Source organism: Hypanus sabinus, chromosome 18 (assembly GCF_030144855.1).
Source record: "Hypanus sabinus isolate sHypSab1 chromosome 18, sHypSab1.hap1, whole genome shotgun sequence".
NCBI classification, from domain to species: Eukaryota; Metazoa; Chordata; class Chondrichthyes; order Myliobatiformes; family Dasyatidae; genus Hypanus; species Hypanus sabinus.
Window position 1 is genome coordinate 11,464,020 of NC_082723.1, and position 25,387 is coordinate 11,489,406.

At 38.9% G+C, this 25,387-nt stretch overlaps 1 protein-coding gene across 3 annotated transcripts in view; it reads right to left on the reverse strand.

The window, feature by feature from the left end:
* col27a1b (collagen, type XXVII, alpha 1b) overlaps positions 1 to 25,387 on the reverse strand; it is a 591,032-nt gene that overhangs the window by 383,434 nt on the left and 182,211 nt on the right. For 2 of the 3 annotated variants that reach the window (XM_059993656.1, XM_059993657.1), the window contains exons 2-4: positions 24,833 to 24,877; positions 12,454 to 12,507; positions 8,025 to 8,061 (exon numbers count right to left, since the gene is read on the reverse strand). In XM_059993656.1, the coding sequence (XP_059849639.1) occupies positions 8,025 to 8,061; positions 12,454 to 12,464 (48 nt within the window). In that variant the 5' untranslated portion in view covers positions 12,465 to 12,507; positions 24,833 to 24,877. Of the gene's footprint in view, positions 1 to 8,016; positions 8,062 to 12,453; positions 12,508 to 24,832; positions 24,878 to 25,387 lie in introns of all 3 variants that reach the window. The other variant, XM_059993655.1, reaches the window with a different exon arrangement.

Here is a 25,387-nt window from a genome sequence, read left to right on the forward strand (position 1 = left end):
AAGGAAAAATCATGGATTGACCATGAATTCTTGACTTTCCTTCCAGTTCACTCCAAATCCTATGTTTCAACACATATAGTACATCGTGGCATCTAACTTTCCAACATTTTATTTAATGCTTGCATGGCCCACAGGCAATATGGACTACTCAAGCAGGAATTGGTTTTCATAACATTTGTGAAACATCATTTGTTGAGAGAACTACCTGCACAAATACCTGAGCAGCGAGGCTGGTGGTGGAAAACTACTCTCTGTTATGAAAACAGGACCAGCAGCACGTCATTTAGCCTTCAAATCAACTTTGCCATTCAATACATCCAGGGTGGTCATCTCTTAATATTGTATTGTAGCTTTCTTCCTTTCTCTTCAGCACTTTTTCATTTAGAGACCTATCTGTCTTCTTCATAAATATATTCAGTGAATTAGTTTCTATAGCTCTCTGTGGGAGCAAACTCCGCAGATTTACCACCAACTAAATGAAGACAGTTCTCCTCATGTCAGCCCTAAAAACCAATGCTACCCATCCCAGTCAAAGTTCTGTATGTTTTAATTGGATCCTTTTTCATTCATCTAAGCTTGTCTGAATACAAACCTAATTGACTTGTCTTCATATGCAGATCCCCCAATTCCAGGCATCAATCTGTTGTTTCTTCACAGCATTCCCTCTATAGCAAAGGTATTCTTTCTAAGGTGGGGAGATCAAAACTGCTCATAATGCTCCAGATGTGATCTCACCAGATGCTACATCATTGTAGGTTAATATATTGATGTCTGAGTTTGAATTTTCTCTTACAATGGTCTAACTTCCTGTTGTCTTCTTAACTGTTTATTTCACCTCATTTTTTGTTTTCAGTAAAGAGACACCAAATTCTTTTGTTTCTACATAAGTCCATTTAAATAATGCTTTGATTCTTTTTTCTGGCCAAAGTGGGTAACCAGATATATCTAGATTATACTGCCAAGTTTTTTTTTGCTGTTCACTCAATCTAAGGTGTCTGAAAATCTCCTTGAATCCCCTTCACAACTCCTAATTCCATGTAGTATAGCATCCTAGGGAAACTTCAAAATGTTGCATCTGAGTGATTGGATCCATTCTGATTAGATGAGGCCCAAAAACTGATTTGTGCAGTTGCTTGCTAATATACTGTCTGCTATTTTGTAAAAAATACCCTCATCTCCAATGTTCTATAGTCCCCAACCCAATATTTACTCTCACAAATAACTCCTACCTTTATCATTTACAACCAATCTTCAGCCAGGCCACTCAACAACTGTCTTCAATGTTACCACCCCAAAGTGATCACAGCCTGAATACCCCAAAGCTGATCTTCAGCTGAACCATTCTTCAGCTCAATCCATTTCTTTCCCAATGACCTCTGTCCTATCCTGTGCCCAATCTGATAAATACTGCATATCCACATGATTTTCAAGCAACTCCCTCATTGACATCCAGGCTTACCCTCAATCCAACTATTACCCTGCTGCACTGCTCCCTATTTTTATCCTCACTCACATACCACTATGACCACCAAATGAATCAATGCCTTAAATTTTCCAGTGGTCACAGGCCACTTATCAACCTAAATTCTCCTCCAACCTATTAACTTTAAATGTTCGTCTGACCACTAACTCTCCCAATCGCAATAGATGTGCATCTGAAATCCAATTGTAATTAAAATGTAACAATCTGAAATGTTAATTCTTTATCCATAGATAACATCCATCTTGTATTTTCAGAATTTTCAGTTTTTATTTCTGTTTCCCTCTATTTTTGGTATATGTATTGCTGGGTATACCATGATTTTACACATGAGAGCTAATAGTTAATGCAGTCCTTATCCAAGTATCTTGCACATAAAATTTTTGTAGTTAAATTGGAACAATATTCTATGGTTTTATTTATTTGGAATTATTAATAGAGTGTAACAAAATATGTTTTTAAGACTCTGCATGCTTGGTTTATTTTCATCGTGCACTGTAGGTGATGAAAAGTGATCATTTTTGCCTAAATGGGAAAACTGGGAATACCCTAATGAGTGTTTTTCTTTAGACTCAGCCAACTGGCAGGTCTATTTTGAGAGAAAAAAGTACTTATTAGGGAAATTCTTTGACCATAAGTTATGAGTGGAAAGCATTCAAATGATGAATTCGCCATCATTATTAATTCTCTAGTCTGCACATCTTGTGGTGCGACACTACAGCTTATGAGAGCAATCACAAGATGGCATCTATTGTCTTATCTTTACTTCAGGTGTTGTACCATTTGCTGTTTTCAGATAGCTTCTATTTTTATTTCAGATTTTAACACTTTTCCCATTTAGTATGCCATACTTGAATAAGGACTGCAGTGAGGTTCTCATCTAAATTAAATCTTCCTCAGTTTCAAAGAAAATTCGTTCCTAAATATTTAAAGGCTTTTATTTTATTTCCAATTCATTAAACCTAGTTTCCCAACATTTAATACATTTTATGTCAAGGTTAAATATTCTCTTGTCACTTGCATTTTAATGCCTTTGATATTCTTTCTTTAATTCTAATTCTTTACTCAATGTTGATATTCTCTATTTCAGGCCTTTTCTTTATTCCTTCTCTGCCTCTTCTCATGTGGTCTTTATTTCCCTGTGGCACATGCCTAATAGAGGAAAGAGTAACGTTTTAATGCCAGGAAAAGAGTCCAGGAAATCCTGGCATTCTTCCACCCCAGTGTTATTTTCATCCAAAAATAGGACTGAATTCTCCCTGGGTGAGGACCAAATTTAACAACAATTTCAAGGACTGTTTGAAAATGCTCTTTGTGCAGATAAAAGAAAAGAACTTTTGCCAATATATCCTTGAAGTGAAAATATCTGCATAATGTCCTTCTGCAGGGATATATGAAGGAGAAAGAAGGTATTGTATCTATGATTCTCTATTATTCTTAAACAACAGAAAAAAAGTAAACCTTCCATCCAGACATATACTGGTTTATCTTCTATTTCACAAGAAGGTCAAAGGTTTGAACAGAAAGTACCTTTTTTGTGGATCTGTACTGGTCAAAAACTATTTCCTAAAATTGTAAACTGATGGAAAATTGTGTGGTATGTTGTTCAATCTTTATTTAGGAAACCAGTTCTGATCCCTGATCACAGGGTGAAAAGACTTGGTATAGAGGAAGAAAAGAACAGGCACAGTAAAACTACCTTATTCACACTACCATAAAATATTAGTTAAGCACTCAATGAACTCAACTCTAATGCACCATATGGTGGTACAGTCAATAAATATTCAGTGTTCATAACTACATGCACAGTGAATGACTATTTTGCACAAAAATAAGAGCAACAATGTGCATTGTGTTTTAAAGAAAGTAGATGATTTAAAAAATCCCAATTTATTTAACTTGAAATGCTCTTAGTGACTAATGGATTACTTCTAGAGTGTTGGGAGCAAAGGCATGTAGCAGTAAGTGGATACACTTAATAACTATGGATTAACATTGACTGTTGTAAATTATAGTATTTTAACCCTATGTCTGCAGAGCATTAAGGCACATATTCACTGTACAGTAACTATAATAGACTTCAAGCGTGAGGCAATTTATCCACTATTAAGGATGCTAACACCTTTAACATATGCCCGTTCTCTATGTCAGTGAACTCCAAGATTCACATTGTCATGCTTAGTACAAATATTGTGGGGCAGCACAGCGTTATTGTTGCGATCGCACAGCTCCAGGGATCTACTCTGACCTTAGGCGCTCTCTGTGTGAAGTTTGTGGGAGTTTCTGCCCACAGTTCTAGATGACTCCTGCATCTAGGGTTTATGTTGGTAGGTTCATCACCTAAAAGGTAGAGAGTAAAAGAATCATAAGGAAGTTGAAGGGCATGAGATAGAGTTGCAAAGGTACTGGGAAATCAGAAGGAAGAATGGGGCTAATGAAATTATTCTGCTGAATCTGACCCATAATAATTAAGTAATCTCTGCGTCATCCATGAAAACTGACGCAACACATTCATTTAAAGGCACACCTTTGGTTTATTTATTCTATTTTTTTTTTGGTTTTTATTTAGTGACACAGTACAGAACAGACCCTTCTGGCCCAGCATACTGTCCAGCAACCCACCTATTTAACCCGAGCCTATTCACAGGACAACTCGCTGTGACCACTTAACCTACTAACCAATATACCTCTGAATTTCTAAATTCAAATGATCCTTTTGGTCTCCCAAAGACCCTTTAGTTATCGTCTTTTCCCTTACGTATGACATTTTGTTCTCAATTTCACCAGATTTCCACATGCACTTTCCATATCTTCCCAGTTCTTTCTAAATTTTACCCTGCACTTAGAGTTTTGAGCTCTTCACAATGCTTAGCTTCTCATTCAGCCTTTTCTGATAGGCACCCCTTTATTACTTTTTCCTAATTTATTCAACCCAAACAGTTAGCAAGATCTCAATTAGTGAATTACCACTTCTGTTTATTGGGAACATATTTGATTTTCAAATTTCACAGATGAACACCTTTGCACCAGTCTCCATAACATCTATTAAGTTTAGCTAATAGAAATTATGGATTTAAGTTTAAATTTATCTTCCTTCTTCCATTTAAGATTTAAGTGTAAATGTAGTATAATTTATAATTAAAGTAACATACTATAAAACTTCAGTGAATAAATGTAAAATCCATGTAATAGAGCACATCACTTACAAATGTAAAATCTCCAAAAAGATATATGTAACAGCCTTCCTAAAAATTCCAGTGAGCTATGTTTATACTAACTAATAATTCAGCTATTTTCTTGCTAATGCAAGTTCCATAAATATTCCTGTTAATTATAAGGTATCAGAGAGAGCATTAACAGAAAAGAACTTGTATCCATTGAGACAGAAGTTCACAAAATTGCTGCCGACTACATAGACAGATGTACCTGACCTACCAGCAGATGCCTTGCTGGAACAAGTGTTGCATTTAGGAGGCTCAAAGGGTATGTCAGAAAGGACGACATGTTTGTTAAAGCCACCCATTGTTCTTGACAATCTGAAGAAACAACAGTTCAATACACAGTAAGGTAACAAGGTTGCCTGTATTGTGCTGTACTTCCTTTGCACAATGGAAGATGACCAAGGACATAACTGATTGGTAAACACTAGTGGTATTTAACTGTTTGTGGCACACGAGCACACTTTTGGTTTACATGATTAACAACAACATACAAGCTTCTGTTGCATTATTTACACTGGCCACATCTCGGCTTAACTGCAGCAGTTCTACACACTATCGACAAGATTATGCTGGATGGAGTATTCATAAGCAAGATTTTTGCATGGTTTTGATTTAACGCTGAAAGGCTTCAAGAATTACTTGAGAGAGCCCTTGAAATGATTCTTCAAGCCTCCATGTCTGCACTTACTCTCTTGTCACTCTTTATAAAAGTTCTTCAGCAGTTGCTTAAGTGACATTCTGGGGCTATGGTGTGCTCTCCACATCTACGATCTTATTAGCATAGTGTGAATGTTTGTGATGCTCCCACAGCTCAAATTCTTTGTCTTGTCATCTTATCCTTCGCTGTTACTGCAAAAAAATCCTGTGGCAAGTGTACAGCTTTAAGCAGTTACTTCTATAGTTTTTGAGTTTTTGCATTTATACATCAGGATAAACTGAACAATCGTTTTATATCTTCATTCCTGTTTGATGACTTTGTTTGTGTTCAATTTGCATTGGATCTATCAAAATTGGTTTGAGAATTCTATTATTGACTACAACCTTACTTGACAGTAAACCGCAAAGGTGATCTTGTACAATGTTTAAAAGATTTGGCCTGAAAGGTCAAAGGGTAGAGGCCAGACTAAGAGTGGTCCACTGGTCCTTCAGGTTCGAGGGTTCAGTTCAGGGCTAACAACTCTGACAGGTCAAAAAAAAAGACTGTTACAGAAACATCTTTGTGCGATGGTATGGACAAAAAGAGATGGAGGGCCTTCATTGCTGCCCTAAACACCAGCAGTGTAACACCAGTAGGTAAAATAGCGATCATGAGTATTGCTATTTTTAAACTTTAATAGCAATCTGGCAGGAGAATCTTCATTTAAAAGATCAATATTCAGTAAATATTGAATTTTATGAAAACTTATCAGCAGCTGTAGATCATGACCGGAGCCATATATCATACAATACCAGAAGAAATCTGTAACATGGAGGCACTGGGTCAAAACTAAGCAAGAACCTGCACTGCATGTCTATTATACATGAACACTTCATCTGTAGCAATGTGTGTACTATGGGTTTGAGAACAGGTGCTTAGAGGGTACAGCCCTGAAACAGGCCAGTATTCTCAACTGTTCATGTTTTTAATGTTCTACATGAAACTCATTCTACCTGGTCATCTCACCTTGTCATATTCTTCTATTATGTTTTCATTTGTACTTCAGCTGTAGGTACAACTGCTGACCCCTCTTTAAGTTCATGTAGCAGTTGCTTTTACTTGCACAGTGAAGAACACCAGACTCTCACACTGCAAATACTATAAAATGCTATTGCTCACAAGCCTGGAATTACCACATGATCTCTGCCTAATACAACAAAGCATTCTGGATGCAATGCAATCTAATAGCGCAATATGTTGCAAAATATTTATTGCATTAATCACACTATACCCAGTCTATCTGGAAGCTTTAATGTTAAGTCAATAAGTTTTGTCCAAGTCAAGTCCATGCCAACAAAATTGACCATTTTCTTAAATTGGAATTGTTTGTTTTTGCTCATTCTGCTGGGAATGGGCAGGTTTCAATTCCACTTTGTCCAAATTCTCAAATACTCAAGCACCGGTCATCAACTGAATACATTAATCAATGACAAGTAGGTAATTGAAACAAGAGAGCTGCTTTGCTGGTTATGTAATTAATCAAACTGTTAATTGAAAAACAGTGGCCAGCAGTTACTTCAAGCCTTGGATGTATTGTACTGCTGCAGAATTCACCAATTAGTTAAAAAGCTGTTCAGCACCCAAGAATTGGCAGTGCACCCAACTTTTGATGCAAAGTAAATGACTGCCTGTTCAATGCTGCCATCTTGCATTATGCCCCAAAACATCTTCACCACTGTGTTTGTTACACAGTGTTAATGTTGGATTCCAACTTGTCTTTGTACCTTGACAAAATACTTTTGCACATGTTTCAATTATCAACATTTAACGTATTATTTAGTCAGTGCTCATATTGGATTCAAAACACTGGGAATGAAATGAATAAAGAATCTACATGCTGAAATTCAGAAAATGAAAATGTTCAACTCCAATTCTCATAATCTGGAATTAAGAAGCTTTTTTTGCATTAAATTCAAATCTGTACACATAAATATTTGAACAAAGTATGAAGTCTTTCAATGTTCAATTCACATACCTTTCCCTTCTCACACAAATGTATAATAATGCATTCCTATTATACAAAAGCAATGATCCATTCATTGCACTCCAAAAGTTGAATTCCCATTTTACCGTAATCCCTATCCAAGAAAAATATAGTTGCAAATGCAATCGTGGCTTTGCGCAGATTTAATATTGGAACTCATAAAAATGTCTTGGTTTCTTATTGGGATTTTATTCCTACAAAAGCTGCTTTGTAAAGTACTATTCACTTATGTTTTATATCAGCTTATCTCTAGCCCCTGAAGTTTTGTTTATTAAGGATATGGGCCAAAATTTTGCACATGTTAAAACACTGAATCATTCCGGCCTACAGTCAATGTACTTAACTTGGAACTGTGATTACATAATTCATTTCACCTCAGAAGCTTGCCTATGAATTACGAACTGAATTATAATAATTGACATTTTGTAACTTGAGGAAGAAATTATTGGTTATTTAAATATTAAAACGGTCAAGAAGCATCTACTTAAAATAACAATGAGTGATTTCTCAGTGCAGATTTCCTTTCTTCTTTCATCCCTTAATTCCTTCCATAAATGTGTTTATATATTAATTGTTATCTTGGATGTTCTGAACGTCATATTGAACAGCTGAGAAAAATGGAGAAAATCTTTACCGGCCTACCCATCTTGCCCCTCTTCCCTGCTTCTCCAGGTATGCCCTGCAAGAGTAAGAAATAAAAATCAGACTTCGCAATGTATGATTTAGCCATCTAAATGCTGAAGCTTAAAAATGTAAAACTTTGCTTTGGCTTGGCTACACATGGTTATCAACAGACAAGACCTTAGGTTTCTTCTTGGGCAGATATGGTGCCTCTGCATGGCATCACAGGCAGAGTGCGCTATATATACACTGATACCAGACTCTTCATAAACCATCACTTTCAGTTCTCATCACCAACATCCTACTGAAAATCTGTAACTCATTTAAAACATTTCTTAAGACATTTGGCAAAATATGTTTAATCAAATACATTGGAATAGTCATTATCTGCATTAGCTGTGACACGGAGTGTAATACATGAGTGAAAATTTAAATAAACTAGAAATCTAAAACAAAGCAGAAATTGTTAGAAATACTCATCAAATCAGGACACACCAGAACCCAAAACAAAATCAATATTTCAGGTCAGTTCTGACAAAAGGGTTATTGACCTGCATTTTCTGTTTTTGTTTTTGAGTTCAATGAATCTTTCTTTTCATAAGTTTACCCTATTACACCTTTAGGGAACACCTAGATCCAGATATTAACCAATTAACATTAAGATTTACACTTTTTGCTCCTTCAACAAACATTCCAGCACTTACAGTCTAAATAAGTGTCATGACAATGGTAATGGATGAAGTAACAATTTAAATCATATGCCAAAAAAATATAATGCTGTGAACTACAGAGACAAATGCCTAGTTTCCCTTAGTTTTCACTAAACTCCTTCAATATGAATATAACAGTCTCCAGATGGCCTCATTCAACTCCATGAGAACAATAAAATTTAACACAATACCCTGGCTGCAGCAAACTCAGGACTTCGGTGTTGCTGGATTGGAAGATTTTTCCCAGTGCGTCCGAAGCGATGCAACAATCATCACCTGGTCAGCCAGAAGCTGAACCATCGGGATTTCCAATCTGATATCAATTTATCATAGTTTAACTGCAATGTTTACACAATGACCTTGGAAACAACCCAGAGTGTGTCAGTCTAGCTGAAGTCCCAAGTACATTAATCTGAAAATTCCAATGAGATGATTTCACAGACATGTACACATATACACTACAGCCTTTTGAAGCAACCTAATTCAGAATCTTGCTTCATTTTGCGCACTGGTTGCAACTTCTATTCTATAAGTGCATGAATTTGCTTCTAAGGTGGGAAGTGTGATCCATTCTCAACTTAGCTGACGGATAAAACTTTATTTAGTATGGAGCAAAGGATGTTCCAAAGATTGGTGAGTAATAATGTGACTGTCTGATTACAGGTACAAGGAAATCTGCCTCAGTTCTCCCAAATGTTGAACAACTATGCAACTTTTGTTAAAGTTATCAAGAAAGCTGGTCTTCAAATAAATGCTAAAATAAGATGAGGGCACATAAGTTTGATCCTCTGCATACCGTATGTTCATTGGGTTTCATTACAACATTGACGATATCCTAGAAGACCAAAGAAGGCAGATGAAAACAATGTTCCATCAAGGGAGGACCACTATGCTCAGGAACGAGAGGGAAAGGCAAAATGATTGCTGGATTTCAAAGCATAGAAGTTGGGGTCAGATACCTGGTGAAGAGAGATTCGAGACACAGGAAACCAAAGTGATAAATGGAAAGGGGTTAAATGTGAGGTCAGTAGAAGGGCTCTTGCACTCTCTGGTTGTATAGTGATGAATTACTTCTGTTGGACCCCTTACATAAAAAGCAAGTCATGGAATGCTTGGGATCGAAATAGAAAATGCTGGACACACTCAGAAGGCCAGGCAACATCCATGGATGAAGACATAATTTAACTGTTTAGTTGATATCAGCTGAGTACAGTAATATTCCAATAATCTGCTGTCTGAGCTTTTTGAAAAGCAGGTGGTTCAGCATCAGGTTCACAGTGTACTGATTACTAACTCTTTTTAGCCCTTCAGGACCCTGGTTCTTGCACTTCCTTTAACATATTAGGACCTCGCTTCATACACACGCTCATTGACACACTGGAACCCCAGTTGCTGCACTTCCTGCTTTCCCTTCAAAGCACTGGGGTCCTGATTCTCCTGTTTCTTTTAAAAGTTTGGAACCCCAGTTTCTACCTGCCCTTTAACACACTGGAGCACATTATCTGTGTTCTCTTTTAAACTTACTAGGTTCATTGAAACATTTATTATACAACTGTGTAACATCCAAAAACAGCAACTTAAAAATCTATTGGGGTATTAATTAGAACTCAAAGTTCAAAATATATTTATTATCAAAGTATAAACTCTGAACTACACCCAATAGTGGAATCAACCTGTCAGTCTGACACCACCAACATCCTGCCTGTGCCAAAACGTTTTACTGGTATTTCTGCCAATTTCTGCTTCTATTACAGATTTCCAGCATCTGCAGCTTTTACATGGGGGGATTATCAGATAAATTGCTTTTTAACAATACACAGTATTTTTTGGACATGGGAGGGTTAACAGTGTTGGTTTATCAATCGTAAGGACACACTGAGCAAACGTACTTCATTTTCACTTTTTCACCATCTTCACTTACACTGGGTTTTACCTTTAATATCTGCACACTAACTTGCATCATTCTAATCAACAAATACCCTTGTACTTTCTCAACTACACTGACTTTGGACTAAGCAATTCCTCAACTTTTAAATACATATCCCTGCGATCAAAGGAAAATGTTTAAAATACATTTATTATCAAAGTATGTATACTATGTACAACCTGGAGATTTATCTCTTTACAGGCAGCCACATAAAAAAATACCATTAAGAAAGAAGACAATCAAACACCCAATGAGCAAAGAATAAATCACACAAACAATAAAATGTAAGTAATTAACATTCAGAATTAAAGTTCGCAGTCATAAATCTAGTCATCAAATGCCTGCATGGCATCGTTCACGATTTCTTCAATAATCTCCAACTCAATGGTCTTCGGAGATATTCGTCCTGCTCCAATTCTGGTATATTGCTGTCTTTAATTGCTTTGCTTTTGTTGTCCAGATGTATTCAAGTACCATGGATCTCAGTTCTGGAAACTTTTCGACATTCAAAGAATCTTTGCTTTTGCATCTCTCTGCCTTCCTTTAACCTGCTTAAACCGCACCCCCCCCCCCCCCCATTTCAGCACCTGTTTAAAATCTCCTCATCAGTCAAGATTTTAATTTTCTACCCTAGGAACTCCTTATCTAGTTCAGTATCAGTTTGTGTTACGTTACACTCTTGAAAGTCGATGCTTTGCTACTTAGAAATGAGTTAATGATATTGCAACACCACTGTCGGAGTCATTTGGCAAATGACAGTGAAGAACACCAGGCTCACTGAGTAAGGATAGCTGTGGGCACAGGGAGAGAGATATCCCTATTAACTGGAAAGCAAGAGAAACATACCTAACATCCAATTCTAGATTTGACCTTAACCAGACAGTTGGCAACTACCACTATAGGATTTTCTTTTGTAAAATGATCCTAGTCTCTGCGGTTGAGCCAAAAGCTATAGGTGATGATGGAAGTTAAATGTAGCCTTTCAAAGAAATAAATCATTCAATTAAACTCCTCAAATATGATCTGATCCTGCTGCATCCTACTCAGCAAGGTCAAGGAGCTGTTTATTGAGTTCAGGAGGGGGAAAATGGAGATCCATGAGCCATCAGGGCAATCAGAGGCGGAGTGAGCAACATTAAATTCCTCAGTGTTCTCATTTCAGACCTGTCCTGGACCCAACGTGTAAGTGTGATTCCTTAGGAGTTTGCAATGATTCAGCATGACATCTAAAACTTAGACAAACTTCTTTAGATGTGTGATGGAGTGTATATTGACTGGAAGCATCACAGCCTGATATGGAAACACCAATGCCCTTGAACAGTGACATATACGTACTTTGATAAGAAAATTATGTTGAACTTTGAACTTGGTGGAAATACTTACCTTACACTAAGTAATAGGGAGCAAGATACAGGTCACATAACATGGTGAAAATCAAAAAAGGAAGAAAATAGGATTGACAGTTGTGCTGTGCATAGGTAATCACACTAATAAAGCAGTAACAAATTGTGAATTAATTTCACAAAGTTCTAAGATAAATAGACATTAACATAAATGCAATGGGGAGGGAGAGAGAGAGAGGAGCAGTGGGAAGGGAGAGAGAGGGGAAGAGGGAGAGAGGGGGTCTAGGGAGAGAGTTGGAGAGGCAGAGAGAGAGACAGGGAGGGAGGGGAAGGGAGAGAGGGAAAGAGTGAGGGGAGGGGAGGGGGGAAAGGTGGGGGAAGGGGAGGGGAAGGGTGAGGGGTAAAGGGGTGAGGAGAAGAAGGAAGAGGAGAAGGAGGGGAAGGGGATGGAGAGAGAATGAAAGACTTACTTGCTTTCCATTTGCACCCGAAGGCCCCATTAACCCTGGTGGGCCTATGAAGCCCTGTAGAAAGAGGAGAGAAGCGCCATCAGTGGATCTTGTAGTAACTCAGAGATGTCAGTGAATTATCTGGTTCCAGCGATGCAGCAGAGTGATGTAGGTGATGAACAAAGCCTTGAGGCAAGTGTATATGCCCATGGACTGCATGGTGCTGGCTTCCACGATGTAGTCCAAGGGCACATACCCTCACACCAGGGATCAAGCTGTCTGATGCACACGAAAAGCCTACCTTGTGATCCATACTAAAGGGAGCAAAAACTTGATTAAACTATAACATTTCATTCTTGACATTTACCATCTCAGTTTGCTGAAAAGATACATTAAAGTACAAACGTTTGTACAAAGGAACATGGAATACAGCTAAAAGAGCAGTGACATTGATTTCTCCATCCAGAGCATCTATGGAAATGTTTAAACAGTCGATGTTTCGGGCCTAGACCCTTCATCAGGATTCAAAAAGAAGTAGGAAGAAGATGATAAGGGGAGGGAGAGAATGTGATAGGTGAAGCCAGGTGGGTGGGGGCGGGGGGTAAAGAAAGAAGCTGGGAAGGTGATAATTGGGGAAAGGAAAGTAGCCTTTTCGGTGTTGATCATAATGCCTACCTATGCTAATCTGCATTTGGCCTGCAACCCTCCACTCCTGTGCTATCCAGTACCTTTATCTGCCCTTAGTACCTACACTGGCAGTTTGTAACAGATAACCACCACCCTCTGCCAAAAATCTTACCCCTCAGATCTCCTTAAATTTCTCCCCTTTCACCTTAAATCTGTGCCCCTTGTTCTAGACTTCCTCGTCTGAGGAAATAGACAATATATCCTAAAACAAGAGAAAATCTGCAGATGCAGGAAATCCAACACACAAAACGTTCGAGGAACTCAGCGGGCCTAGGGAAAAGTCAGTGTTTCGGGCTGAGACTTTCATCAGGACTGGAAAAAAGATGAGGAGTAGACTTAAAAGATAGGGAGAGGGGAGGGAGAAACACAAGGTGAGAGGTGAAACCGGGAGGGGGAGGAGTGAAGTACAGAACTGGGAAGTTGATTGGTGAAAGAGACACAGGACTAGAGAAGGGGGAGTCTGATAGGAGAATACGGAAGGCCATGGAAGAAAGAAAAGGGGGGAGGAGCACCAGAGGGAGGTGACAGGCAGGCAAGAAGATAGGTGAGAGAGGGAGAAGGGGATGGGGAATGGTGAGGGGGAGCCCATTACTGGAAGTTTGATAAATCAACATTCATGCCATCAGGTTGGAGGCTACCCAGATGGAATATAAGGTGTTGTTCCTCCAGTCTAAATATGGCTTTATCCCAATGGTGGAGGAAGTCATGGATAGACATATCGGAATGGGAATGGAAAGTGGAATTAAAATGTGTAGCCACTGGGAGATCCCGCTTTTTCTGTACTATCTATGCCGTAAAGTTAAAACCCTCCATAACGTCACACCTCAGTGTCCTATGCTCTAGTAAGAATATCCCACATGTCTTTATGACTGAAGACAAGCATTTCAGGCAACATATTGGTGAGTCTCTTCTGCATACTCTTTTTAGTTACTATGCCCTTTCTATAGAGTGGCAACCAGAACTGTATGCAATACTCCAAACGCAGTCTGACCAATGATTTGTACAGCTGCAACACGACATCCCAACTGTTATAGGTAGATTCCTGGGATGGCAGGGCTGTCTTACGCAGAGAGATTGGAGAGATTGGGCTTGTACACGCTGGAATTGAGGAGATTGAGAGGGGATCTGATTGAAACGTTTAAGATAATTAAAGGATTTGATAGGATTGAGGCAGGAAATATGTTCCAGATGTTGGGAGAGTCCAGTACCAGAGGGCATGGATTGAGAATAAGAGGTCAGTTATTTAAAACAGAGTTGAGGAAGAGCTTCTTCTCCCAGAGAGTTGTGGAGGTGTGGAATGCACTACCTCGGAAGACGGTGGAGGCCAATTCTCTGGATGCTTTCAAGAAGGAGCTAGATAGATATCTGATGGATAGGGGAATCAAGGGATATGGGGAAAAGGCAGGGACTGGGTATTGATAGTGAATGATCAGCCATGATCTCAGAATGGCGGTGCAGACTCGAAGAGCTGAATGGTCTACTTCTGCACCTATTGTCTATTGTCTATTGTCTATACCAAATGCCTTCTTCCCTCCTCTCTCCACCTGCATTGCTACTTTCTGCAAACTATAGACATAAACTGCAAAGTTCCTGAGATCCAGGCCATTTTTTCAGTCAGGTTTGACTTTCTTCTGGCACCATTTTCTCTGGCCACCATGATACCTTCTTGCTCCTACTGGTTTTTGGCATCACTCAACATGCAGATGTAGTTCTCCCACACCAGGATCTCAAGATTGGCATCAATGAAAGAGTAGCCTGTTCCCATGAGGTCTTCCAGTGTTGTGTACGTAGCCTGTTCCCATGATGTTAGCGCTCCCCAATTGCATAATAACTTTCAATCGTGGAAGTATTCTATCAGGTTAATTTCAGCAGATGGGCAAGAATGCTTAGAATTACCTTTACTCAGAAAGATGTGAAAATGATAAGATGTGGAAAATGATAATGTTAAAGAATATAAATTGCACTCTGACTATACTCAAACAAAGTGGCAGAGATAATCCCTGCACAGTGCAATTTCAACACATTTACAAAGAAACATAGACATAGAAACATAGAAAACCTACGGCACAATACAGGCCCTTCGGCCCACAAAACTGTGCTGAACATGTCCTTACCTTAGAAATTACCTAGGGTTACCCACTGCCCTCTATTTTTCTGAGCTCCATGTACCTGTGTTTCTATGTTTCTAAAGGCATAAATTCATTACATGTAATGAATTTCTAAGCCTGAGGCTTTGTACTAGGTATAAGGGAAAGCAATGCAAAGACTTGAGACTGAAAAGGATTACCATTTGCACGGATGACAAACACATGAAGAGTGATTAAAATAAATGGGTTTCCAAGACATAATTTCTATGTCATTCTTTGTAATTGTATCTGTTAACATTAGTCTGTTCATCCCTGCATTCACAAACATTCTAACAATTCTCTAAGCACTTAGGTCACCATGCAGTATGCCAATAAGTAGTCAGCTCAACAAAGTATTGCATTCAACTAATCCCAACTAGCATTTCCTTGCACATTCATCTCAATACACTAACAATAACATTCGATCAACATTCTTTCCCAGCTGCCACTTCTCAAAGTTCAAATCAAACAGTCTCTAATAGGACTTTGTTTTAGGTGTGGAAATATATGACCAGGCTCTAACGCCAACAGTTCACTTTGCAAGTTGCCAGGAACACGTCACAAACGATCGTTTTGAAGTTCAGAGTATATTTGTGTGTTCGTGAAAAACAAAAAGGATATTTTTTAAAAGACATACATAACAAAGTTAAATGAATCACCCTGATTCTGACCTACCACCCTGCTAAAAACTGTAAAGAAATGAAATGCAGACACAACTTTCTAATTTGGTTTCATGGATTTTGTTACTTCACTAAGTGCCAAAATTTAACTGGAATAGAATTTGTCACATTTATATAATGAATCCTGTTCTGTATTATTACATGTATATTGAGAAAGTAAAAATTGCATGGTTGGAACAGATCAGTGCGATTTATAAAGCTGGCCTGGAGTTTAATGAATACCATAAATATTTTTGTTATCTTGATTTACTAGAGTGAGATTCAGTCGAACAAAGTGAAGCGCCATCCACATGAGCTAACCAATCAGGGGATTAGTCATTTTTTAAAGCATTGGTTTCTATACAAGAACTCTTTATGCTCTGACACAAAAAGTGAAAGTCATTGGTCAATGTTACACATCAGGCCAACATTTGTTATTATTTAGAATCCCTCTTTCCAGGATTTTTCTGTCTTGCTCTTCATAGATTCACTGCAGCAGCTGTGCAATGGATCCCCCTGAATTTATCTGTCAGTCTCATCAGCCAAGTACAGTCTGTGGTTCAGGTCAGCTCAGACTCTTCGGTATGTGTATGATCAAGTGTAACTGACTGAGAGGAGCTGGAGGACACATGCTAGCTCTCCACCTCACTGAGTACAGTAGAGGATAAGTGGTGTTACTGAGTATTGGCAAGAATAGGAAACATTACCTATGTCAATGTCTGAGGAAAGACAAATAGTTTATACTTTATTTTTAAGATATTGTAAATTAACTTTTAAAATTATTTCAGCCTATTGAACAGTTTTTGAAAGTCACTGTCTCATAGAATCCTTAATACCTACTTCCTCGCACCAAGCTCCGGACCATGTCAATCAGGCAGATTGCATTAAGAACAACCATGGTTTCTCCTTTACATTTATCTTCTGCCCCACTGGCAGAGATTATCCTTCACAAGCTCCACCAGCTCTAGATCCCATTTCTAAACACATAGTCACCTCTCTTCCCTTTTCAGCACTTTGAAGAGACATTCCATTTGTGATTCCCTTATCTACTCTTCTATCCCTATTAATCCTTTAATGTCTCATGGTAGATTCCCATGTAACATAGGAGATATCTCACCTGCCTTTTCACCTTTTCCCTTCTCTCATCCAGGGAGCAACCAGTCTTTCCTTACAAAGCCATGGTTCACTTTACTTCTTCCAATGTAATGCACTGCACTTGACATTCACAAAGTGGTCTTTTCGATATGGGGGAAGCCAATTTCAGACTGGGTGATGTCTTTACACAGCTTCTGCATTCAGTCCACAGGAGCAAACCCTGGGCTTCCGGTTGCCTGTCACTTTAGTTTTTTATAATAAAAAGATTTAATCCAACTCCCGCGCTGGCCTCGCTGCCTGTGCTCCCTTGCTCTGTTGTAAGGAGACACTATGCAAGCTTGAATTACAACGCCTGACACTCAACATCAAATTCTCCAACTTTAGCAAGCCATTTCTTGTTTTCATCATGATTGACCATTTCTTCTGTGAGTCTCATTATTCCTTTCTCCATTAATAAAGGCTAATCTGCTGGAAAGTTCCACGGCCTTGTGATGATTGAAACTTAACAATCAGCCTTTAACTGATCTCACCCTTTCACAGATATTCTCATAGTCCTATCCATCTCTCCTAAGAACTTCTCTGCAACATAACATTTCCTTTATTTAATATCTCTTTACAACTTCAGCAATTCATTTCCAACCTGAACTATGTTACTCTTTCCATGATGCTGTCCGATATTAGATTTCTGTTTTTTCTTTACATCTCCAGCAATTGCAATTTTCTGGTATTTCATTTTAATATTCAGGACACTTAAAACAGTTCCGAATGATTTTGTCAATAGCGAGTCAATAAACGTCTTCAGGAAATTCTGTGGGAAAGGCCTCAGGAACCTAAGATCCTGGAGACTCTTCTGCCTTGAAGTTTACCTCTCAGATAAAGGGAGTCCATTCAGCAGCCCTCCATATCCCCAACAATATTTTGTAGGTATGTGGATATAATTGCAGTCAAGATTGTGTCAGCGTACCACACTCCCTTGGTTGACATCTTCCACGTAGTACATGGAAATGTCTTTTTACTTCTTTTATGTCTGTTTTTCACCTTAAACGTATTTCTGGGACTGTTGGAGCCTGCGGTTTACAGCTTGGAGATGGTTTGAGTGACTCATTGATCCAGCTTTTTGTTGACTCTGAGAAGATTCTGGGAAGCGAGCACGTGCCTGAGTGGCCTCAGAGTGAAGAAACTTCAAGGCAGGATGCAAGCCGATGTTTCACTCCATTTCACCGGTTAAAGCAGCCATTAATCGTCGATTAGAGTGTGAAGAAGTCTGAGTCATCGAGGCGAATGCAGATGGTGAGTTAAGAGTTCAGTGCCAACTGCCTTCCTTTTGATTGCTGCCGGAGAAAGAGTCTGTGATTGGCCTATCGATCGCTGTGTGGCTTGCTGTGGCAGGCAGGGAGGCCTCATGTGGTGTCCCTCTCTTTTGATGAATGTCAGTGATATTGTGGGATGGTATTGTGGTTCTGCATTAAGGATTGGTCTGTTGTGTTTACAGTTTTTATATTGTGTTTTTTATCACCCGTTCCTCTTTCATTTTGTTGTGTGGTGGGGGGAGAGGGTGTTTGGGGGTTGATGTTCTGTTAGTTTTATTTGCGTGGTGGAGGGGTTATTTTTGGGGGGGGGGTTGGTGTTCCTGTTCCATTTTGTGCGGGGGGGGGGTGGGAATTGATTGGGATACCATTCTTTTTTATGCAGGTAGGGGGTGGTTTGATGTTTCTCTCTGAATGACTTGTATATTTTTTCTTTGCTTCTTGGCTATCTGCAGAAGACAAATTTCAGAGCTGTATATGGATACATACTTTGATAATTGATGAACCTTTGAACAATGGGCAATGAATTCAGGCAGTGATGATCTGTGATGATCCAGCAATTTATAGAAGATTGCTGTTAACAGGAGATAACCAGGAAGGAATCAAACTTTCACAACAGGAATATATTCATTACAATATAGTTATCACATAGAAAGTTCAGGAACTGTAGACATGGAAATTAACTAGTCAAATATTAGATCTAGAGCAATTATTGTTTCCATATTCCTTAATTTTAAATTGTTTCCTTATAGAGTGGGATGCCTGGCAACATTTACAATGAGGGCAAATACCGTAGATTTAAATTACTCACATTGGAGAATAGGATGCATTAGTTACCAACAGCAATGGCAAGATAAACACGTATTAGTAAGCTTCTTCTGAGATCTAGCCTATCAATTTAGGGGTGAGAACTGGGTAATATTTTCAAAACAAAATTTCTAATCCTATGTGCAGTTTAATACTAAGAGTATTATGCTGATCTAGACTTTAACCATAGAAAATGTAACCATAGGCCCGAATTTGATGGTTTTGCCAGCAGTTCTACTGAGAAATGCTGGCATTCATCCTCATAAATGCCAGCAATTTATTGGCTGAGCTCTTGTGGTGATTTCCTGCCTGTGATCTGATGCTGGACTCTGCGCGAACTTTCAGCAATGAAGTGGGTGTTTGCTGGAATTCCCTAGGATCTCTGCTGGGGAAATCTATTTCAGGATGCTGTAATGGAGCCGATCTGAGACAGGATCTGTGAACGTACTTGCTTCAATGCAGATCTTACAAAAGCGGGGAAGTTGGGAGAGGTACATTCCTACAATTGTCTTTGCAGTTGTTAATTACTGAAGAGTGGTTACATTTGTTATATTGTGAAATTTCTGACAAATATTTCAGTTTTAATCAATTTAAAGACTTTCAAATGTCAGCAAAGTTCTGGTCCTCCCTAATATCCTGGCTACAAGTGTGAGGCCTTGGCAATGCCTAGGGACTGGCTGCTTGGTTTTAAGACTATCTTGACTAGCATGACTTCCTAAATGCAAATTAATTGCATGATATCAAATTGGTTCACCAGTAAGTGCTATCGAGTAGGAATATGTAAAGGTGCCCTTTTATTAGTGGATTACAAAGCCAAAAAAAAACACACATGGATGGACATAGACAATTTGTGTCAAGACCCTTCATCTTTACTGGTGGATTACAAATCTTGTTCAATCTTCTCACTTCAAATTGAAAACATAACTGATGCACCAGAGTCCAGTCTTTGGGGCTGTAATGCAGAAAAAAAAACACAAGCAACAACATCCCATCAAAAGATTTTAATGTTGCAACACAGAGTCAGGAATATTGTTCAAAAATAATTTCCTTTCGCTCCTTCTGTCATGCTTAAACAATATCCTTGATAATTCAGTTTATTTCCCTGGAGGGTAGATATTTCACTGAATCTATTCTCTGATTGCCCTGATGTATCAGCAGATTGTATCTAAGCTGGTTTAAGGCAGGGGTTCCCAACCTGGGGTCCAGGGACCCCTAGGTTAATGATAAATGGGTTAATGACATAAATGTTGGGAACCCCTGCTTTAAGGATACCTGCCCTTTGGCAAGGGAATGCAATAAAGGTTTTCTTGACTTTCACTGCCTGTAACTAGCCAAGTAGCAGCTTAGGAAAAGAAACCATATGTCCTGAGCTGATATAAATATGAATTTCCCAGGGTTTCTCAGAATTGCTTTAAAATGTAAAGATTCTTTAGGTCATTACATAACAGTGGATGGGCATTTGCTGTAAGAGTTTCCTATAAAGTAACTAATATGAGTTGGGGAAAGAGCACTGAATGATTGAACTCATATGCCACATTATTGTTATCCATAAAAATTCTAGGGCATCGTGCTCGCATCCTTCAAAGAACTGCATTTCTCAAAAACCATTTAGCTTTCTGACGAGAAATGTCAGATTCAATGTAGGCATCCACATTATGGAATAAACAACATAGTAATAACCAATATGGTGAAAGATGAACCAACACACACAAAATGCTGGCGGAACTCGGTAGGCCAGGCAGCATCAATGGAAAAGAGTACAGTTGACATTTCGGGTCTTTGGCAGGTTTTGGCATGAAACGTTGACTTTATTTTTTTCTGCAGATGCTGCCTGGCCTGCTGAGTTCCTCCAGCATTCTGTGTGTGTTGCTCGGAGTTCCAGCATCTGCAGATTTTTCTCTTGATGGTGAGAGATGAAACGAGTGGTTGTCAATAGAAAACATGTATGTATCATGCTGTGTCGAGGTGGCAAAAAAATAGAATGGATGGAACAAAAGAAAACACAAGGAAGACAATGAAATTGTAGATTGCCTATTCAGATGAAAGTAGGTGATCACAACTTGCCTGCCAGACCACAAAGCATCAGGGAGCTTCTCGGAAGAAAAGGTGTAATGAATTTTTGTTGCAAATGTGCACACATCCCACACCAATTACTCAATCCACATTGTTACTCAACAGGAACAAGAATATATATATAATTAGTATAAACAAAGCTGTTGATGAAAGATCAACCCTATTTCTTTCCCCTTCAGAGAAATTGAGAACTTGCAAAGTTTTCTTTTATTGGTGGTGGATAAAGTTGAAACTTCATCACAGAACCAGTGCAGAGGACAGAGACTAGCTACAAAATAGGTACAGTTGTCAAATATTGTCCATAAGGATAGAGAGGTGTGCAAACAATAGACAATAGGTGCAGAAGTAGACCATTTGGCCCTTCGAGCCTGCCCCGCCATTCTGAGATCATGGCTGATCATCTACTATCAATATCCAGTTCCTGCCTTGTCCCCATATCCCTTGATTCCCCTATCCATAAGATACCTATCTAGCTCCTTCTTGAAAGCATCCAGAGAATTGGCCTCCACTGCCTTCCGAGGCAGTGCATTCCACAGCCCCACAACTCTCTGGGAGAAGAAGTTTTTCCTTAACTCTGTTCTAAATGACCTACCTCTTATTCTGAAACCATGCCCTCTGGTACTGGACCCTCCCAGCATCTGGAACATATTTCCTGCCTCTATCTTGTCCAATCCCTTAATAATCTTATATGTTGCAATCACATCCCCTCTCAATCTCCTTAATTCCAGCATGTACAAGCCCAGTCTCCCTAACCTCTCTGCGTAAGACAGTCCGGACATCCTAGGGATTAACCTTGTGAATCTACACTGCACCTCCTCTACAGCCAGGATATCCTTCCTTAACCCTGGAGACCAAAACTGTGCACAATACTCCAGGTGTGGTCTCACCAGGGCCCTGTACAAATGCAAAAGGATTTCCTTGCTCTTGTACTCAATTCCATTTGTAATAAAGGCCAACATTCCATTAGCCTTCTTCACTGCCTGCTGCACTTGCTCATTCACCTTCAGTGACTGATGAGCAAGGACTCCTAGATCTCTTTGTATTTCTCCCTTACCTAACTCTACACCATTCAGATAATAATCTGCCTTCCTGTACTTACTCCCAAAGTGGATAACCTCACATTTATTCACATTAAACGTCATCTGCCAAGTATCTGCCCACTCACCCAGCCTATCCAAGTCACCCTGAATTCTCCTAACATCCTCATCACATGTCACACTGCCACCCAGCTTAGTATCATCAGCAAACTTGCTGATGTTATTCTCAATGCCTTCATCTAAATCATTGATGTAAATCGTAAACAGCTGTGGTCCCAAAACAGAGCCCTGTGGTACCCCACTAGTCACCGCCTGCCATTCCGAGAAACACCCATTCACTGTTACCCTTTGCCATGTTAACATGGTTAACATCAAAATGTAAACATGGTAGAGTGTTTTTTGTGACACTTTTGTCTCTCCAGTGGGGAGGGGGGGGGGTGACCATACAAACCAGGCAGTAGGCAAAACACTGGAATGGGATCTAGTCGAGGTTTCTTTTTCAAATTAGAAAATATAGAATCTGGAAGATGCTGCAGACTTTACTTCCTGGACAGAAGCCAGTCATTTGCTAAAAAGGACATGAAAATGTGTAGATGAGCTGTAGCATCTCATTGGTGGGTCATAAGAAATTGAAGATGATATGGAAAGAGATAACGTGTTGACTGTTGTGATGCTGAAAACTGAATTTAACTGTTTAGATGGCAGAGCACGTGAAAGTGAACGTGGTTAAGTTTAGTGGCCAGAAAAGCCCATTGCAAGTTCACAAGCAGTTTTGCCAGTTGTTCCGCAGAGAAACACAAACTCAATGCATGGACCAGCCTGCCCACAAACTCCATTCATATATACTGTAATGAAGAAGTCAGGAGCAAACTGGAGGTCAGATGCCAGAATCACAACCATACTGAGATAAGCAACCAGATGCACCTCTAATTCAGCCATTCGGATTAATGCCCGGAATGGCGTATTAGAGCCCTTTGCATTTAAACAGCATCGCCTGACTTGTGTTAAATGATATGCAGCTTGTCTTTGATCTTATTTTATGTAATCTCAATTTTGTTAAATAACTTATCTCTCCTGTTTAAAGAAAATGTACTTACAATAATTATTATTTAAGCTTACTGAAATACATATGAACAGTTTTTATGTGTCTGATCATTAGCATGAAAAAGGACTGAAGCCAGCAGTGAGCCAAAACAAGTCCAATCCAGCTTTGAGTGCATCTTTCCAGAACCTGTTCTGAACATCAAAGAAACATGATGCTATATCTGGGAAATTCAGTTATGCAATTTGTTACAAAATTACTGGGCATGGTGATGGTATGCTAGTCTTTGTTGAAGTTTATTAACACTGTACTTTGCAACTGCTGTAATCCAGGTATTTTGTTGGCATTAAATCATTCAGCATTGAACAGGGTACTACCAATTTCTTGAAATGCTTCAACAACAGCATGGCTACACTCTTCAAAGATCCAATGAATTAACTGCAGAGGGTATCAAAAAGTCTTGTTGAAGAAATCAGTTATATTTAAAATGCAATCACTTTATGTCAATATGTGAAAAGACATTGATGGCAGCAGTCATAACCAAGTTGCCTAATAAGTTTTGCAGCACACATCATATTGGAAACTCTTGTTGAAAACTCTTGAATCTGCATTATTAGGCAAACTTGACAATGACTGAATACAGTTTGTGGTTGCAACTTTTTCACCTTGAGAAAATCAAATTGAAGCATCAGGAATGTAATGTATGTAAATCCGTGGAATTAAGAAGGTTAAGAGCAAAACATTCTCAATGTATGTAACATTCTTAATGCAATATCAAATCATCTTAGATGTATCGTCCCTGTGAAGTGCAGAAACACGAGGCAATACATTCTGGGATCTGAAGCAAAAAACATGCTGCTGAAGGAACTCAGCTGGTCGGGCGGCGTCTGTGGAGGAAAACGGATAGTAACATTTCAGGTCGAGACCCACACCTGATCAGAGTTTGCACAGGTAACTTCGAAGATCCTACCTGACCCACTGAATTCCTCCAGCTTTTTGTTTTCTTTTTGCAGTGAATCCCAGTGAAAGTTTCCCATTTAAACAACTTCGAGGCAGAAGCCTCAATGTTGGGACAAAGGGGAAAGTTTACTAACCTAATTATATTTGAAGATTACCTCTAGAAGTATTGTTTCCAATTGTACACCCCCAGGTTATGTAAAATAGCAGATTTTTAAGAAAACTGCTGGACTTAATGTTACACTTTAATTAACATTTAAATAAATGTTAATCAAAGTGTAGCATTAAGTGTACTTACTTATGCAATGGCCCAAAAGAGTTACTAATCAGTACCGAAAATCCAAATTGATGTTATTTAGGCTCCAATTTTTAATAGATTGGTAATCTCAGTTCATAACAAACATATCCCAATCAGAGTAAAGAACATCTTTCAAGTTAGTAAGTGTTTCTAATTCAATTTGAATTAATATTTCTTTTAAAGATAATCAAATTGTCTTTGGAACAGTATTATCCAGTAAACACAACAAACCTAGTTAATCAATAAAACATTTTTAGCACGCATTCGCAAGACCATGGAAAACCGATAGAAAGATTCCCACATAGTACTTACCCTTATTCCTTTTGGCCCACGTTTCCCTATTGGCCCTGGTAAACCCTGCAAAAGAAAAACATGTTCAAAAAAAATTACAGGAACAACAGGCTCAATTTTAACTTGTGATTATATATGTGCTTAAGGAGGTGCAGCTGGCAGAGGGACAGGAGTAGAGGTTTGGTGAAGGGTAAGCAACGGCATTCAACAACAGCAAGCAAGAATAAATTCACACACCAAGGCCTTGAGAGAAATCTCAGCTCTCAGGCTCAAGCCCCTTCGAGTCAGTCAGAATGCTGTCGCCCACGAGGCACAGAAATAAAACCTGGAACAAGCTAAATATGTCAGAGAACTTGGAGAGGGGCAATGGTGGTACTGTGAAGTGCTATCAAGAAATAAATGCTAATTAAAGATGCGTAGCATAAAGTCTATCCATATCTGTACGCAATAGGGCCAAAAGAGCTGCTTAGCTGTAACAAAAATACTTTGAAATAACTCCCAATTAATTAATTCCATCTACTAATAATTTGGGAACTTCAGTTAATACCAAACATAGCTGAGACAAGATGAAGATGA